The sequence below is a fragment of the Salvelinus alpinus genome, chromosome 23 (genome assembly GCF_045679555.1).
Source record: "Salvelinus alpinus chromosome 23, SLU_Salpinus.1, whole genome shotgun sequence".
In the NCBI taxonomy this organism is placed as follows: domain Eukaryota; kingdom Metazoa; phylum Chordata; class Actinopteri; order Salmoniformes; family Salmonidae; genus Salvelinus; species Salvelinus alpinus.
The window spans coordinates 4963619-4981266 of NC_092108.1; the positions used below are offsets into that span (position 1 = coordinate 4963619).

General features: G+C 43.7%; 1 protein-coding gene across 1 annotated transcript in view; it reads right to left on the reverse strand.

Moving 5' to 3' along the window:
- The window catches only part of LOC139550115 (band 4.1-like protein 3), an 82713-nt gene that overhangs the window by 3901 nt on the left and 61164 nt on the right, over nucleotides 1-17648 (reverse strand). The window contains exons 18-20 of the mRNA XM_071360756.1: nucleotides 14254-14325; nucleotides 7407-7493; nucleotides 7178-7276 (exon numbers count right to left, since the gene is read on the reverse strand). Coding sequence (XP_071216857.1) covers nucleotides 7178-7276; nucleotides 7407-7493; nucleotides 14254-14325 — 258 coding nt within the window. The remainder of the gene's footprint in view (nucleotides 1-7177; nucleotides 7277-7406; nucleotides 7494-14253; nucleotides 14326-17648) is intronic.

Below are 17648 nucleotides of genomic sequence, written 5' to 3' on the forward strand. Positions count from 1 at the left end.
TACTAGACAGATGGGTTAGTATTATAGGTGAGGTACTAGACAGTATGGGTTAGTATTATAGGTGTGGTACTAGACAGATGGGTTAGTATTATAGGTGTGGTACTAGACAGATGGGTTAGTATTATAGGTGTGGTACTAGACAGATGGGTTAGTATTATAGGTGTGGTACTAGACAGATGGGTTAGTATTATAGGCGAGGTACTAGACAGATGGGTTAGTATTATAGGCGAGGTACTAGACAGATGGGTTAGTATTATAGGTGTGGTACTAGACAGATGGGTTAGTATTATAGGTGAGGTACTGGACAGATGGGTTAGGGTTAGTATTATAGGTGAGGTACTAGACAGATGGGTTAGTATTATAGGTGTGGTACTAGACAGATGGGTTAGTATTATAGGCGAGGTACTAGACAGATGGGTTAGTATTATAGGCGAGGTACTAGACAGATGGGTTAGTATTATAGGCGAGGTACTAGACAGATGGGTTAGTATTATAGGTGTGGTACTAGACAGATGGGTTAGTATTATAGGTGAGGTACTGGACAGATGGGTTAGTATTATAGGTGTGGTACTAGACAGATGGGTTAGTATTATAGGTGTGGTACTAGACAGATGGGTTAGTATTATAGGTGTGGTACTAGACAGATGGGTTAGTATTATAGGTGAGGTACTAGACAGATGGGTTAGTATTATAGGTGAGGTACTAGACAGATGGGTTAGTATTATAGGTGTGGTACTAGACAGATGGGTTAGTATTATAGGTGTGGTACTAGACAGATGGGTTAGTATTATAGGTGAGGTACTAGACAGATGGGTTAGTATTATAGGTGAAGTACTAGACAGATGGGTTAGTATTATAGGTGTGGTACTAGACAGATGGGTTAGTATTATAGGTGAGGTACTGGACAGATGGGTTAGGGTTAGTATTATAGGTGAGGTACTAGACAGATGGGTTAGTATTATAGGTGTGGTACTAGACAGATGGGTTAGTATTATAGGTGTGGTACTAGACAGATGGGTTAGTATTATAGGTGAGGTACTAGACAGATGGGTTAGTATTATAGGTGAGGTACTGGACAGATGGGTCAGTATTATAGGTGTGGTACTAGACAGATGGGTCAGTATTATAGGTGAGGTACTAGACAGATGGGTCAGTATTATAGGTGAGGTACTAGACAGATGGGTCAGTATTATAGGTGTGGTACTAGACAGATGGGTTAGTATTATAGGTGTGGTACTGGACAGATGGGTTAGTATTATAGGTGTGGTACTGGACAGATGGGTTAGTATTATAGGTGTGGTACTAGACAGATGGGTTAGTATTATAGGTGTGGTACTGGACAGATGGGTTAGTATTATAGGTGTGGTACTAGACAGATGGGTTAGTATTATAGGTGTGGTACTAGACAGATGGGTTAGTATTATAGGTGAGGTACTAGACAGATGGGTTAGTATTATAGGTGAGGTACTAGACAGATGGGTTAGTATTATAGGTGAGGTACTAGACAGATGGGTTAGTATTATAGGTGAGGTACTAGACAGATGGGTTAGTATTATAGGTGAGGTACTAGACAGATGGGTTAGTATTATAGGTGAGGTACTAGACAGATGGGTTAGTATTATAGGTGAGGTACTAGACAGATGGGTTAGTATTATAGGTGAGGTACTAGACAGATGGGTTAGTATTATAGGTGAGGTACTAGACAGATGGGTTAGTATTATAGGTGAGGTACTAGACAGATGGGTTAGTATTATAGGTGAGGAACTAGACAGATGGGTTAGTATTATAGGTGTGGTACTAGACAGATGGGTTAGTATTATAGGTGTGGTACTAGACAGATGGGTTAGTATTGTAGGTGTGGTACTAGACAGATGGGTTAGTATTATAGGTGTGGTACTAGACAGATGGGTTAGTATTATAGGTGTGGTACTAGACAGATGGGTTAGTATTATAGGTGTGGTACTAGACAGATGGGTTAGTATTATAGGTGTGGTACTGGACAGATCGGTTAGTATTATAGGTGTGGTACTAGACAGATGGGTTAGTATTATAGGTGAGGTACTGGACAGATCGGTTAGTATTATAGGTGTGGTAATGGACAGATGGGTTAGTATTATAGGTGAGGTACTAGACAGATGGGTTAGTATTATAGGTGTGGTACTAGACAGATGGGTTAGTATTATAGGTGTGGTACTAGACAGATGGGTTAGTATTATAGGTGAGGTACTAGACAGATGGGTTAGTATTATAGGTGTGGTACTAGACAGATGGGTTAGTATTATAGGTGTGGTACTAGACAGATGGGTTAGTATTATAGGTGTGGTACTAGACAGATGGGTTAGTATTATAGGTGAGGTACTAGACAGATGGGTTAGTATTATAGGTGTGGTACTAGACAGATGGGTTAGTATTATAGGTGTGGTACTAGACAGATGGGTTAGTATTATAGGTGTGGTACTAGACAGATGGGTTAGTATTATAGGTGTGGTACTAGACAGATGGGTTAGTATTATAGGTGTGGTACTAGACAGATGGGTTAGTATTATAGGTGTGGTACTAGACAGATGGGTTAGTATTATAGGTGAGGTACTAGACAGATGGGTTAGTATTATAGGTGTGGTACTAGACAGATGGGTTAGTATTATAGGTGTGGTACTAGACAGATGGGTTAGTATTATAGGTGTGGTACTAGACAGATGGGTTAGTATTATAGGTGTGGTACTAGACAGATGGGTTAGTATTATAGGCGAGGTACTAGACAGATGGGTTAGTATTATAGGCGAGGTACTAGACAGATGGGTTAGTATTATAGGTGTGGTACTAGACAGATGGGTTAGTATTATAGGTGAGGTACTGGACAGATGGGTTAGGGTTAGTATTATAGGTGAGGTACTAGACAGATGGGTTAGTATTATAGGTGTGGTACTAGACAGATGGGTTAGTATTATAGGCGAGGTACTAGACAGATGGGTTAGTATTATAGGCGAGGTACTAGACAGATGGGTTAGTATTATAGGCGAGGTACTAGACAGATGGGTTAGTATTATAGGTGTGGTACTAGACAGATGGGTTAGTATTATAGGTGAGGTACTGGACAGATGGGTTAGTATTATAGGTGTGGTACTAGACAGATGGGTTAGTATTATAGGTGTGGTACTAGACAGATGGGTTAGTATTATAGGCGAGGTACTAGACAGATGGGTTAGTATTATAGGCGAGGTACTAGACAGATGGGTTAGTATTATAGGTGTGGTACTAGACAGATGGGTTAGTATTATAGGTGAGGTACTGGACAGATGGGTTAGTATTATAGGTGTGGTACTAGACAGATGGGTTAGTATTATAGGTGTGGTACTAGACAGATGGGTTAGTATTATAGGTGAGGTACTAGACAGATGGGTTAGTATTATAGGTGTGGTACTAGACAGATGGGTTAGTATTATAGGTGAAGTACTAGACAGATGGGTTAGTATTATAGGTGTGGTACTAGACAGATGGGTTAGTATTATAGGTGAGGTACTGGACAGATGGGTTAGGGTTAGTATTATAGGTGAGGTACTAGACAGATGGGTTAGTATTATAGGTGTGGTACTAGACAGATGGGTTAGTATTATAGGTGTGGTACTAGACAGATGGGTTATTATTATAGGTGAGGTACTAGACAGATGGGTTAGTATTATAGGTGAGGTACTGGACAGATGGGTCAGTATTATAGGTGTGGTACTAGACAGATGGGTCAGTATTATAGGTGAGGTACTAGACAGATGGGTCAGTATTATAGGTGAGGTACTAGACAGATGGGTCAGTATTATAGGTGTGGTACTAGACAGATGGGTTAGTATTATAGGTGTGGTACTGGACAGATGGGTTAGTATTATAGGTGTGGTACTGGACAGATGGGTTAGTATTATAGGTGTGGTACTAGACAGATGGGTTAGTATTATAGGTGTGGTACTGGACAGATGGGTTAGTATTATAGGTGTGGTACTAGACAGATGGGTTAGTATTATAGGTGTGGTACTAGACAGATGGGTTAGTATTATAGGTGAGGTACTAGACAGATGGGTTAGTATTATAGGTGAGGTACTAGACAGATGGGTTAGTATTATAGGTGAGGTACTAGACAGATGGGTTAGTATTATAGGTGAGGTACTAGACAGATGGGTTAGTATTATAGGTGAGGTACTAGACAGATGGGTTAGTATTATAGGTGAGGTACTAGACAGATGGGTTAGTATTATAGGTGAGGTACTAGACAGATGGGTTAGTATTATAGGTGAGGTACTAGACAGATGGGTTAGTATTATAGGTGAGGTACTAGACAGATGGGTTAGTATTATAGGTGAGGTACTAGACAGATGGGTTAGTATTATAGGTGAGGAACTAGACAGATGGGTTAGTATTATAGGTGAGGTACTAGACAGATGGGTTAGTATTATAGGTGAGGTACTAGACAGATGGGTTAGTATTATAGGTGTGGTACTAGACAGATGGGTTAGTATTATAGGTGAGGTACTAGACAGATGGGTTAGTATTATAGGCGAGGTACTAGACAGATGGGTTAGTATTATAGGTGTGGTACTAGACAGATGGGTTAGTATTATAGGTGTGGTACTAGACAGATGGGTTAGTATTATAGGTGTGGTACTAGACAGATGGGTTAGTATTATAGGTGTGGTACTAGACAGATGGGTTAGTATTATAGGTGTGGTACTAGACAGATGGGTTAGTATTATAGGTGTGGTACTAGACAGATGGGTTAGTATTATAGGTGTGGTACTAGACAGATGGGTTAGTATTATAGGTGTGGTACTAGACAGATGGGTTAGTATTATAGGTGTGGTACTAGACAGATGGGTTAGTATTATAGGTGAGGTACTAGACAGATGGGTTAGTATTATAGGTGAGGTACTAGACAGATGGGTTAGTATTATAGGTGAGGTACTAGACAGATGGGTTAGTATTATAGGTGTGGTACTAGACAGATGGGTTAGTATTATAGGTGTGGTACTAGACAGATGGGTTAGTATTATAGGTGTGGTACTGGACAGATGGGTTAGTATTATAGGTGAGGTACTGGACAGATGGGTTAGGGTTAGTATTATAGGTGTGGTACTAGACAGATGGGTTAGTATTATAGGTGTGGTACTAGACAGATGGGTTAGTATTATAGGTGTGGTACTAGACAGATGGGTTAGTATTATAGGTGTGGTACTAGACAGATGGGTTAGTATTATAGGTGTGGTACTAGACAGATGGGTTAGTATTATAGGTGTGGTACTGGACAGATGGGTTAGTATTATAGGTGTGGTACTAGACAGATGGGTTAGTATTATAGGTGAGGTACTAGACAGATGGGTTAGTATTATAGGTGAGGTACTAGACAGATGGGTTAGTATTATAGGTGAGGTACTAGACAGATGGGTTAGTATTATAGGTGAGGTACTAGACAGATGGGTTAGTATTATAGGTGAGGTACTAGACAGATGGGTTAGTATTATAGGTGAGGTACTAGACAGATGGGTTAGTATTATAGGTGAGGTACTAGACAGATGGGTTAGTATTATAGGTGTGGTACTGGACAGATGGGTTAGTATTATAGGTGAGGTACTAGACAGATGGGTTAGTATTATAGGTGAGGTACTAGACAGATGGGTTAGAATTATAGGTGAGGTACTAGACAGATGGGTTAGTATTATAGGTGAGGTACTAGACAGATGGGTTAGTATTATAGGCGAGGTACTAGACAGATGGGTTAGTATTATAGGCGAGGTACTAGACAGATGGGTTAGTATTATAGGTGAGGTACTAGACAGATGGGTTAGTATTATAGGTGTGGTACTAGACAGATGGGTTAGTATTATAGGTGAGGTACTAGACAGATGGGTTAGTATTATAGGTGTGGTACTAGACAGATGGGTTAGTATTATAGGTGAGGTACTAGACAGATGGGTTAGTATTATAGGTGTGGTACTAGACAGATGGGTTAGTATTATAGGTGAGGTACTAGACAGATGGGTTAGTATTATAGGTGTGGTACTGGACAGATGGGTTAGTATTATAGGTGAGGTACTAGACAGATGGGTTAGTATTATAGGTGAGGTACTAGACAGATGGGTTAGTATTATAGGTGAGGTACTAGACAGATGGGTTAGTATTATAGGTGAGGTACTAGACAGATGGGTTAGTATTATAGGTGAGGTACTAGACAGATGGGTTAGTATTATAGGTGTGGTACTAGACAGATGGGTTAGTATTATAGGTGTGGTACTGGACAGATGGGTTAGTATTATAGGTGAGGTACTGGACAGATGGGTTAGGGTTAGTATTATAGGTGTGGTACTAGACAGATGGGTTAGTATTATAGGTGTGGTACTAGACAAATGGGTTAGTATTATAGGTGTGGTACTAGACAGATGGGTTAGTATTATAGGTGTGGTACTAGACAGATGGGTTAGTATTATAGGTGTGGTACTGGACAGATGGGTTAGTATTATAGGTGAGGTACTAGACAGATGGGTTAGGGTTAGTATTATAGGTGAGGTACTAGACAGATGGGTTAGTATTATAGGTGAGGTACTAGACAGATGGGTTAGTATTATAGGTGTGGTACTAGACAGATGGGTTAGTATTATAGGTGAGGTACTAGACAGATGGGTTAGGGTTAGTATTATAGGAGAGGTACTAGACAGATGGGTTAGTATTATAGTTGAGGTACTAGACAGATGGGTTAGTATTATAGGTGTGGTACTAGACAGATGGGTTAGTATTATAGGTGTGGTACTAGACAGATGGGTTAGTATTATAGGTGTGGTACTGGACAGATGGGTTAGTATTATAGGAGAGGTACTAGACAGATGGGTTAGTATTATAGGTGAGGTACTAGACAGATGGGTTAGTATTATAGGTGTGGTACTAGACAGATGGGTTAGTATTATAGGTGTGGTACTGGACAGATGGGTTAGTATTATAGGTGTGGTACTAGACAGATGGGTTAGTATTATAGGTGTGGTACTAGACAGATGGGTTAGTATTATAGGTGTGGTACTGGACAGATGGGTTAGTATTATAGGTGTGGTACTAGACAGATGGGTTAGGGTTAGTATTTTTTTATTCTAAAAAGGAGAGAAGAATTCTAGCGAGGTCAAAATTGTCAGCTAATGAAATGACCCCTGACCTTAGTGATGTGTGTGGTTGTCGTGGTGCCGGGGGTTTCCGAGGCGATAGTCTGAGCGCTCGTCAGAACACCTGGGATAGCGTCACCGTTGGTGTCACCCTGTCAGAAGTCACGTGACTCAAATTAGTTTTTATTAGGCACCCAACAGAAGTGAATGGAAAGACTACCTGAACCAAGAAGAAACTCATTGTTGTTTGCTTTTTCTCTTCTTCTGCCCAAATGAACGCACCTCTGAAGACTCGTAGGTTTTCGTCTCCGTGTGGACTACAGGATCCTCCTCGGTGGTCGATTCCTCTGCTGGCACAGCCTCGGGTTTCTGAGAAGAAATAAATAAAAACTGCATGGCAAAACTTCACCATTAATAGATAACAGTTTAATCCTGAGCTTTTATCCAAAGCATTTTGAATATGTTATTTAGGAACTCGTATTAACTGTAAAATAATTACAACAGCTTTGTTCTGGATTTTTTTTTTTTAAAGCCCTAAGTGAACACAAACAAACATCAAAATATACAATGAAATAGGACAAATACATGTCACATGCTAGAATGGAAAACCCAAGAATCACAATTACATTTACAGACCGTATTGAGAGAAAGACAATTAAATAATACAATCTATCAGAAATTGACATACACTGCATTCGGAAAGTATTCAGACCCCGTCACTTTGTCCATATTTTGTTACGTTACAGCCTTTATTCTAAAATGGATTAAATAAATAAAAATCCTCATCAATCTACACACAATACCCCATAATGACAAAGCAAAACAGGTTTTTTAGATATTTTTGCAAATTTATAAAAAATTAAAAAACAGAAATACTATATTTACATAAGTATCAGGTATCAAAGTAAGAGCCAGATGCAGACCGTGTCGAAGTTACAATGTTTATTACAGCAACAGGGGCAAAGGTACAGGACGGCAGGCAGGCTGAGGGTCAGGTCAGGCAGAGTAGTCAGGCGGGCAGGTACAGGGTCAGGACAGGCAAGGGTCAAAAACCAGGAGGACGAGAAAAGAGGGACTGGGGAAAAGCAGGAGCTGTCACAAAAACGCTGGTTGACTTGACAAACAAGACGGATGGGGAAGATGTGCGACACCTGGAGGGGGGTGGAGACAATCACAAAGACAGGTGAAAGAGATCAGGGTGTGACAGTACCCCCCCCCCCCCCCCCTCTAGGGGCGCCACCTGGTGTCCTACCTGGGCGCATACCTGGTTGACCGGGGTGCCGGCAGTGGAAGTCGGCGATGAGGGCTGGGTCCAGGATGTCCCTAGCGGGGACCCAGCACCTCTCCTCCGGGCCATAACCCTCCCAGTCAACCAGGTACTGGAAACCCCTACCCCGTGGTCGAACCCTCAGGAGGCGTCTCGCCGTGTAAGCCGTTGACGACACAGGGAGGAGGGGTGGGCCTGGAAATAGAAGAAAAAGGGCTGTGAGACATGGCCTTAATTCTAGACACATGGAATGTAGGATGAATACGAAGGGTATGGGGCAACCAAAGGCAGACAGCAGAGAGGCTAATGATCTTGGAGATGGGGAAAGTGCTGATAAACTGGGGGGACAGGTTGCTAGACTCCACCTGGAGGGGCTGATCCCGGGTGGACAGCCATACCTTCTGCCAGAGAAGATACCGGGGAGCCGGGGTCCTTATGGTGATCCGCTTGTTGTCGATGCCTGGAGGTGGTCTTGAGGAGGGCCCGACCGGACTCTCCTCCAGGTACGACGACAGCGGCGGACAAACATCTGGGCAGAAGGTATGCCGACCTCCTCTTCCTGCTCCTCTCCTGTACCCGAGGGAACACTCAAAGGGAGATAGGCCCGTGGGTGTTGCGTGCGTATTTGACTCACACAAGCTGCTGGATCCAGTTGGTGGGGTTGGTGGAGACCAGGCAGCGCATGGTAGTTTTGAGGTCCTGTTTGGCTCGCTCCGACTGGCCGTTGGACTGGGAGAAGAAGACGCAGGGATGTAGCTTGAGGTCAAGGGCAGAACGACAAGACATCTCCAACATCTGAAGCATCGGCCTCCACCACAATCTGACGGGAAGGGTCCGGAAGAACCAAGATGGGAGCTGTGGTGAAGCGATGTTTGAGGTCCCGGAACGCCCGGTCAGCAGCTGGAGACCATGTGAACGGAACCTTGGGTGAGGTGAGTGCTGACAGGGGGGAAGCCAGGATGCTGTAACCCCGGATAAATCAGAGATAGAGAAATAGTTGGCGAACCCCAGGAAACATTGCAGCTGCACCCTGGATGTAGGCTGAGGCCAATCCATCACTGCTCTCACCTTCCCGGGATCCATCTGGACACTCCCAGCAGAGATGATGTAACCCAGAAAGGGGATGGTTTGAGCGATGGAACTCACACTTCTCCGCCTTCACAAACAGCTGATTCTCCAGAAGGCGTTGAAGGACCTGCTGGATGTGGAGCACATGTTCTTGAGAGGAGAAGACGAAGATGAACTGGTTCAACATTTCACGGAGAATACCATTCACCAGAGCCTGGAGCATAGCAGGGGCAGTGGTGAGGTCAAAGGGCATGACCAAATACTCGTGGTGGCCACTGGCTGTGTTGAAGGCAGTCTTCCACTCGTCCCCTTCTCGTATCCGCACCAGGTGGTAGGCGTTCTGTAAGTCCAGCTTGGAAAACAGTGGCCACCTGGAGCGGCTCGAAGGCCGAGAAGATGAGTGGTAGCGGGTAACGGTTCTTAACCGTAATGTCATTGAGTCAGGGTCAGGGTCTTGTCCTTTTTCTCCACAAAGAAGAACCCTGCGCCGGTGGGAGAGGAAGAGGGACGGATAAATCCAGCAGCTAGGGAGTCCCCAATGTAGGTCTCCATAGCCTTGGTCTCCGGTCCAAACAGAGAGTACAGACGTCCGCGGGGCGGCGTGGTGCTAGGGAGAAGGTCAATCCCGCAGTCATAGGATCGGTGCGGTGGAAGCGAAGGCCCGGGCCGTGGGGCTGGCGGAGAGGTCTTGGGAACCTTCAGAGACTCCAGAAAGACGTCCCGGGGCAGGTTGTGATGACTTTAGGCAATGGGTGTGGCAGAACGATTTCAGCCCATGATGGCACTGTAGGGTAGCGTCCAAAAAAAAGCTTTCGTCGGCCCCAGAGTCAATGAGAACCCAGAAAGATTTGGACTGGTCTCCCCACAGCAGAATGGCGTGAAAAGGGGTGTGAGCAGGAACGTTCTCCATACGGCCCACCAGAATACTTGCTCCTACTGGTGAGCCTGGTTTCTTTAAAGGACAAGAGGACACGAAATGACCAAGAGTCCCGCAATACAGACAACTCTTCGTGTCGATCCTGACAACTCTTCGTGACAGGTGTGGCATATCAAGAAGCTGATTAAACGGCATGATCATTACACAGGTACACCTTGTGCTGGGGACAATAAAAGGCCACTAAAATGTGCAGTTTTGTCTCACAACACAATGCCACTAACAGCTCTCATTGGTGGTAGGTAGAGTAGACCAAAGCGCAGCGTGGAAAGTGTTCATGATTCTTTTATTTTAAAAAAACACTCAAACAAAATAACAAAAGAGAAAACGAAAGCGAACAGTTCTGTCAGGCACAGGCACAGACACTAAACAGAAAACAAGATCCTACAACCTAATGGTGGGAAAAAGGGCTGCCTAAGTATGATCCCCAATCAGAGACAACGATAGACAGCTGCCTCTGATTGGGAACCACACTCGGCCAAAAACAAAGAAACAGAAAACATAGAATGCCCACCCAAATCACACCCTGACCTCACCAAATAGAGAAATAAAACGTCTCTAAGGTCAGGGCGTGACAGACACATACAGTGGGGAGAACAAGTATTTGATACACTGCCGATTTTGCAGATTTTCCTACTTAAAAAGCATGTAGAGGTCTGTAATTTTTATCATAGGTACACTTCAACTGTGAGAGACGGAATCTAAAACAAAAATCCCGAAAATCACATTGTATGATTTTTAAGTAATTAATTAGCATTTTATTGCATGACATAAGTATTTGATACATCAGAAAAGCAGAACTTAATATTTGGTACAGAATCCTTTGTTTGCAATTACAGAGATCATACGTTTCCTGTAGTTCTTGACCAGGTTTGCACACACTGCAGCAGGGATTTTGGCCCACTCCTCCATACAGACCTTCTCCAGATCCTTCAGGTTTCGGGGCTGTCGCTGGGCAATACGGACTTTCAGCTCCCTCCAAAGATTTTCTATTGGGTTCAGGTCTGGAGACTGGCTAGGCCACTCCAGGACCTTGAGATACTTCTTACGGAGCCACTCCTTAGTTGCCCTGGCTGTGTGTTTCGGGTCGTTGTCATGCTGGAAGACCCAGCCACGACCCATCATCAATGCTCTTACTGAGGGAAGGAGGTTGTTGGCTAAGATCTCGCAATACATGGCCCCATCCATCCTCCCCTCAATACGGTGCAGTCGTCCTGTCCCCTTTGCAGAAAAGCATCCCCAAAGAATGATGTTTCCACCTCCATGCTTCACGGTTGGGATGGTGTTCTTGGGGTTGTACTCATCCTTCTTCTTCCTCCAAACACGGCGAGTGGAGTTTAGACCAAAAAGCTCTATTTTTGAATCATCAGACCACATGACCTTCTCCCATTCCTCCTCTGGATCATCCAGATGGTCATTGGCAAACTTCAGACGGGCCTGGACATGCGCCTGCCTGAGCAGGGGGACCTTGTGTGCGCTGCAGGATTTTAATCCATGACGGCGTAGTGTGTTACTAATGGTTTTCTTTGAGACTGTGGTCCCAGCTCTCTTCAGGTCATTGACCAGGTCCTGCCGTGTAGTTCTGGGCTGATCCCTCACCTTCCTCATGATCATTGATGCCCCACGAGGTGAGATCTTGCATGGAGCCCCAGACCGAGGGTGATTGACCATCATCTTGAACTTCTTCTATTTTCTTCTATTTTCTAATAATTGCGCCAACAGTTGTTGCCTTCTCACCAAGCTGCTTGCCTATTGTCCTGTAGCCCATCCCAGCCTTGTGCAGGTCTACAATTTTATCCCTGATGTCCTTACACAGCTCTCTGGTCTTGGCCATTGTGGAGAGGTTGGAGTCTGTTTGATTGAGTGTGTGGACAGGTGTCTTTTATACAGGTAACGAGTTCAAACAGGTGCAGTTAATACAGGTAATGAGTGGAGAACAGGAGGGCTTCTTAAAGAAAAACTAACAGGTCTGTGAGAGCCGGAATTCTTACTGGTTGGTAGGTGATCAAATACTTATGTCATGCAATAAAATGCAAATGAATTACTTAAAAATCATACAATGTGATTTTCTGGATTTTTGTTTTAGATTCCGTCTCTCACAGTTGAAGTGTACCTATGATAAAAATTACAGACCTCTACATGCTTTGTAAGTAGGAAAACCTGCAAAATCGGCAGTGTATCAAATACTTGTTCTCCCCACTGTATGTCTCAAGGTTTGAGGTAGCGTGCAATTGACCTGCTGACTGCAGGAATGTCCACCAGAGCTGTTGCCAGATAATTGATTGTTAATTTCTCTACTGTAAGCTGCCACCAACGTCGCTTTAGAGAATCTGCTAGCACGTCCAACCGGCCTCACAACCGCAGACCACGTGTACGGCGTCGTGTGGGCGAGCAGTTTGCTGATGTCAACGTTGTGAACAGAGTGCCCTGTGGTGGCGGTGGGGTTATGGTATGGGCAGGCATAAACTACGGACAACAAACACAATTGCATTTTATCGATGGCAATTTGAATGCACAGAGATACCGTGACGAGATCCTGAGGCTCATTGTTGTGCCATTCATCCGCCGCCATCACCTCATGTTTCAGCATGATAATGCACGACCCCATGTCACAAGGACCTGTACACAATTCCTGGAAGCTCAAGTTCTTCCATGGCCTGCATACTCATAGACGTATCACCCCATTGAGCATGTTTGGGATGCTCTGGATCGACGTGTACGACAGCGTGTTCCAGTTCCCGCCAATATCCAGCGACTTCACACAGCCATTGAAGAGGAGTGGGACAACATTCCACAGGCCACAATCAACAGCCTGATCAACTCTATGTGAAGGAGATGTGTCGCGCTGCATGAGGCAAATGGTGGCCAGATACTGACTGGTTTTCTGATCCACGCTCCTACCTTTTCTTTAAGGTATCTGTTACCAACAGATGCATATCTGTATTCCCTGGCTGACTCTACAGTCAATACTGGCTCTGACTCTACAGTCACTACTGACTCTACAGTCACTACTGGCTCTGACTCTACAGTCACTACTGACTCTACAGTCACTACTGGCTCTGACTCTACAGTCACTACGGACTCTGACTCTACAGTCACTACTGGCTCTGACTCTACAGTCACTACTGGCTCTGACTCTACAGTCACTACTGGCTCTGACTCTACAGTCACTACTGACTCTGACTCTACAGTCCCTACTGACTCTGACTCTACAGTCCCTACTGACTCTACAGTCACTACTGGCTCTGACTCTACAGTCACTACTGACTCTACAGTCACTATTGGCTCTGACTCTACAGTCACTACTGGCTCTGACTCTAGAGTCACTACTGACTCTACAGTCACTACTGGCTCTGACTCTACAGTCACTACTGACTCTACAGTCACTACTGGCTCTGACTCTACAGTCACTACTGACTTTACAGTCACTATTGGTTCTGACTCTACAGTCACTACTGACTCTACAGTCACTACTGGCTCTACAGTCACTACTGACTCTACAGTCACTACTGACTCTACAGTCACTACTGACTCTACAGTCACTACTGACTCTACAGTCACTAGGTCACTAGGACTATAAAAACTGACTCTACAGTCACTAGCACTATAAAAACACCAGGAAATCAGCTCCAAGTGATGTTAATTGAGGAAATCTGTTCTCAAGTATTCCCATGCATAATAGTGATACATGTGATCGTATACAAATAGAAGAAAGGTTTGAAATGATTATGTTTTAGTGAAACATTATATCTGTTTGGGCTTCTTCCGGTCAATATGCTACAAATCTACAAATTATTTGTCATTATATTCCGGCACCCCCAGACCATTAAACTCAATTGAAAGAAAAAAAAAGCACCTACGGTGAATATCTCTGTCTCAGGTGCTTCTTGGCTCCTTCCTGTCTCCTCCTCCTCTTCCTCTCCAGCTGAGCTCTGTGAGGGACAAGAGTGCCGTCATATTACTGGACCTCTTGGTAGAATCACAGTAGCTGACCTTACAGTAAAGACACACAGACACATTTAACAAAAAGGCGATCTTTAAACACACCTGTTGAGAAAGCAGGCTCGTTAAAACTGATTTAGCACAATGGATATTAGAAGAGCTTCTAAAATATATCTTGTTTTTTTCCTGGGAAACAACATGACTGCTGCGGCTGATGTTTCAATGACGATCAGAGAGTAGTGGTCACCGTGGTAACAGAGGGGACCCATCCCAGCGTAGACTGATGGACAGACAGGGGGAAAGGGAGCGAGAAGAGGAGAGAGAGAGGGAGAGGGAGAGAGGAGAGACAGAAGGGTAGAGAGAAGGACAAAGGAGAGATAGAAGGGGAGAGAGAGAGAAGGAGAGAGGAGAGAGGAAAGAGGAGAGAGAGAGGGAGAGAGGAGAGAGAGGAGAGAGAAGGAGAGAGAGAAGGAGAGAGGATAGAGGAGAGAGGAGAGAGAGAAGGAGAGAGAGAAGGAGAAGAGGAGAGAGACAAGGAGAGAGAGGGAGAGAGGAGAGAGACAAGGAGAGAGAGGGAGAGAGGAGAGAGACAAGGAGAGAGAGGGAGAGAGGAGAGAGAGAAGGAGAGAGATGGAGAGAGGAGAGAAGGAGAGATAGAAGGAGAGATAGAAGGAGAGAGAGGAGAGATAGAAGGGGAGAGAGAAGGGGAGAGAGTAGTGGAGAGGAGAGAGAGGGGAGAGGAGAGAGAGAAGGAGAGTCAGAACTAACACCGAGAGGAAACCAGGAGGATAATTTAAACTGAACGTTACAGATAGGAATGAGAAAGAGGAGAGGAAAGAGATTCTTCTCATGGTTTAATACAATATAGACCCATACAATGTTTCTGGGGTCATTCAACAGCGTTTAGAAGTTTGACAAGGTGCACTCTAGGAAAAGCCGCAGTAATGGCAACAGGCCAGGGAGAGAAAACACAGTGTATGATGTCACTGCCTAAAGACTGGTGACACCTGAGGGAAACAAAATGGTGCTGAGCAGCAGAACAGTCCAGACATAAAGAACACGTATTTGACTCTAGCTACCCACCTGACTAGGAAGCTGCAAGATACAGTACATTACGCATTAGATACAGTGCAGTAACCATTAGATACAGTACATTAGGCATTAGATACAGTAAGCATTAGATACAGTGCAGTGACCATTAGATACAGTACATTAGGCATTAGATACAGTGCAGTAAGCATTAGATACAGTGCAGTAACCATTAGATACAGTACATTAGGCATTAGATACAGTGCAGTAAGCATTAGATACAGTACATTAGGCATTAGATACAGTGCAGTAAGCATTAGATACAGTGCAGTAAGCATTAGATACAGTGCAGTAAGCATTAGATACAGTAAGCATTAGATACAGTAAGCATTAGATACAGTACAGTAAGCATTAGATACAGTGCAGTAAGCATTAGATACAGTAAGCATTAGATACAGTGCAGTAAGCATTAGATACAGTAAGCATTAGATACAGTGCAGTAAGCATTAGACACAGTACAGTAAGCATTAGATACAGTAAGCATTAGATACAGTAAGCATTAGATACAGTGCAGTAAGCATTAGATACAGTACAGTAAGCATTAGATACAGTAAGCATTAGATACAGTACAGTAAGCATTAGATACAGTGCAGTAAGCATTAGATACAGTGAAGTAAGCATTAGATACAGTGCAGTAAGCATTAGATACAGTGCAGTCAGCATTAGATACAGTAAGCATTAGATACAGTGCAGTAAGCATTAGACACAGTAAGCATTAGATACAGTGCAGTAAGCATTAGATACAGTAAGCATTAGATACAGTACGCATTAGATACAGTACAGTAAGCATTAGATACAGTGCAGTAAGCATTAGATACAGTGCAGTAAGCATTAGACACAGTACAGTAAGCATTAGACACAGTACAGTAAGCATTAGATACAGTAAGCATTAGATACAGTAAGCATTAGATACAGTACAGTAAGCATTAGATACAGTGCAGTAAGCATTAGATACAGTGCAGTAAGCATTAGACACAGTACAGTAAGCATTAGACACAGTACAGTAAGCATTAGACACAGTACAGTAAGCATTAGATACAGTAAGCATTAGATACAGTAAGCATTAGATACAGTAAGCATTAGATACAGTGCAGTCAGCATTAGATACAGTACAGTAACCATTATATTTTTATTTGTATTTAACCTGTATCTAACTAGGCAAGTCAACAAATTATTATTTACAATGACGGCCTACCCCGGCCAAACCCTAACCCGGACGACGCTGGGCAAATTGTGCGCCGCCCTATAGGACTGCATCCTACCCTGCCTTTCTAAAGTCTTCGAAAGCCAAGTTAACAACCAGATCACCGACCATTTCGAATCCTACCGTACCTTCTCCGCTGTGCAATCTGGTTTCAGAGCTGGTCATGGGTGCACCTCAGCCACACTCAAGGTCCTAAACGCTCAATATCATAACCGCCATCGATAAAAGACAGTACTGGGCAGCTGTCTTCATCGACCTGGCCAAGGCTTTCGACTCTGTCAATCACCACATTCTTTTCGGCAGACTCAACAGCCTTGGTTTCTCAAATGACTGCCTCGCCTGGTTCACCAACTACTTCTCAGACAGAGTTCAGTGTGTCAAATCGGAGGGTCTGTTGTCCGGTCCTCTGGCAGTCTCTATGGGGGTGCCACAGGGTTAAATTCTCGGGCCGACTCTTTTCTCTGTATATATCAATGATGTCGGTCTTGCTGCTGGTGATTCTCTGATCCACCTCTACACAGACGACACCATTCTGTATACTTCTGGCCCTTCTTTGGACACTGTGTTAACAAACCTCCAGACAAGCTTCAATGCCATACAACACTCCTTCTGTGGCATCCAACTGCTCTTAAATGCTAGTAAAACTAAGTCAAATCAAATCAAATCAAATCAAATTTTATTAGTCACATACACATGGTTAGCAGATGTTAATGCGAGTGTAGCGAAATGCTTGTGCTTCTAGTTCCGACAATGCAGTAATAACCAACAGTAATCTAACCTAACAATTCCACAACTACTACCTTACACACACACACAAGTGTAAAGGGATAAAGAATATGTACATAAAGATATATGAATGAGTGGTGGTACAGAACGGCATGGCAGATGCAGTAGATAAATCAAATCAAATCAAATCAAATTTTATTAGTCACATACACATGGTTAGCAGATGTTAATGCGAGTGTAGCGAAATGCTTGTGCTTCTAGTTCCGACAATGCAGTAATAACCAACAGTAATCT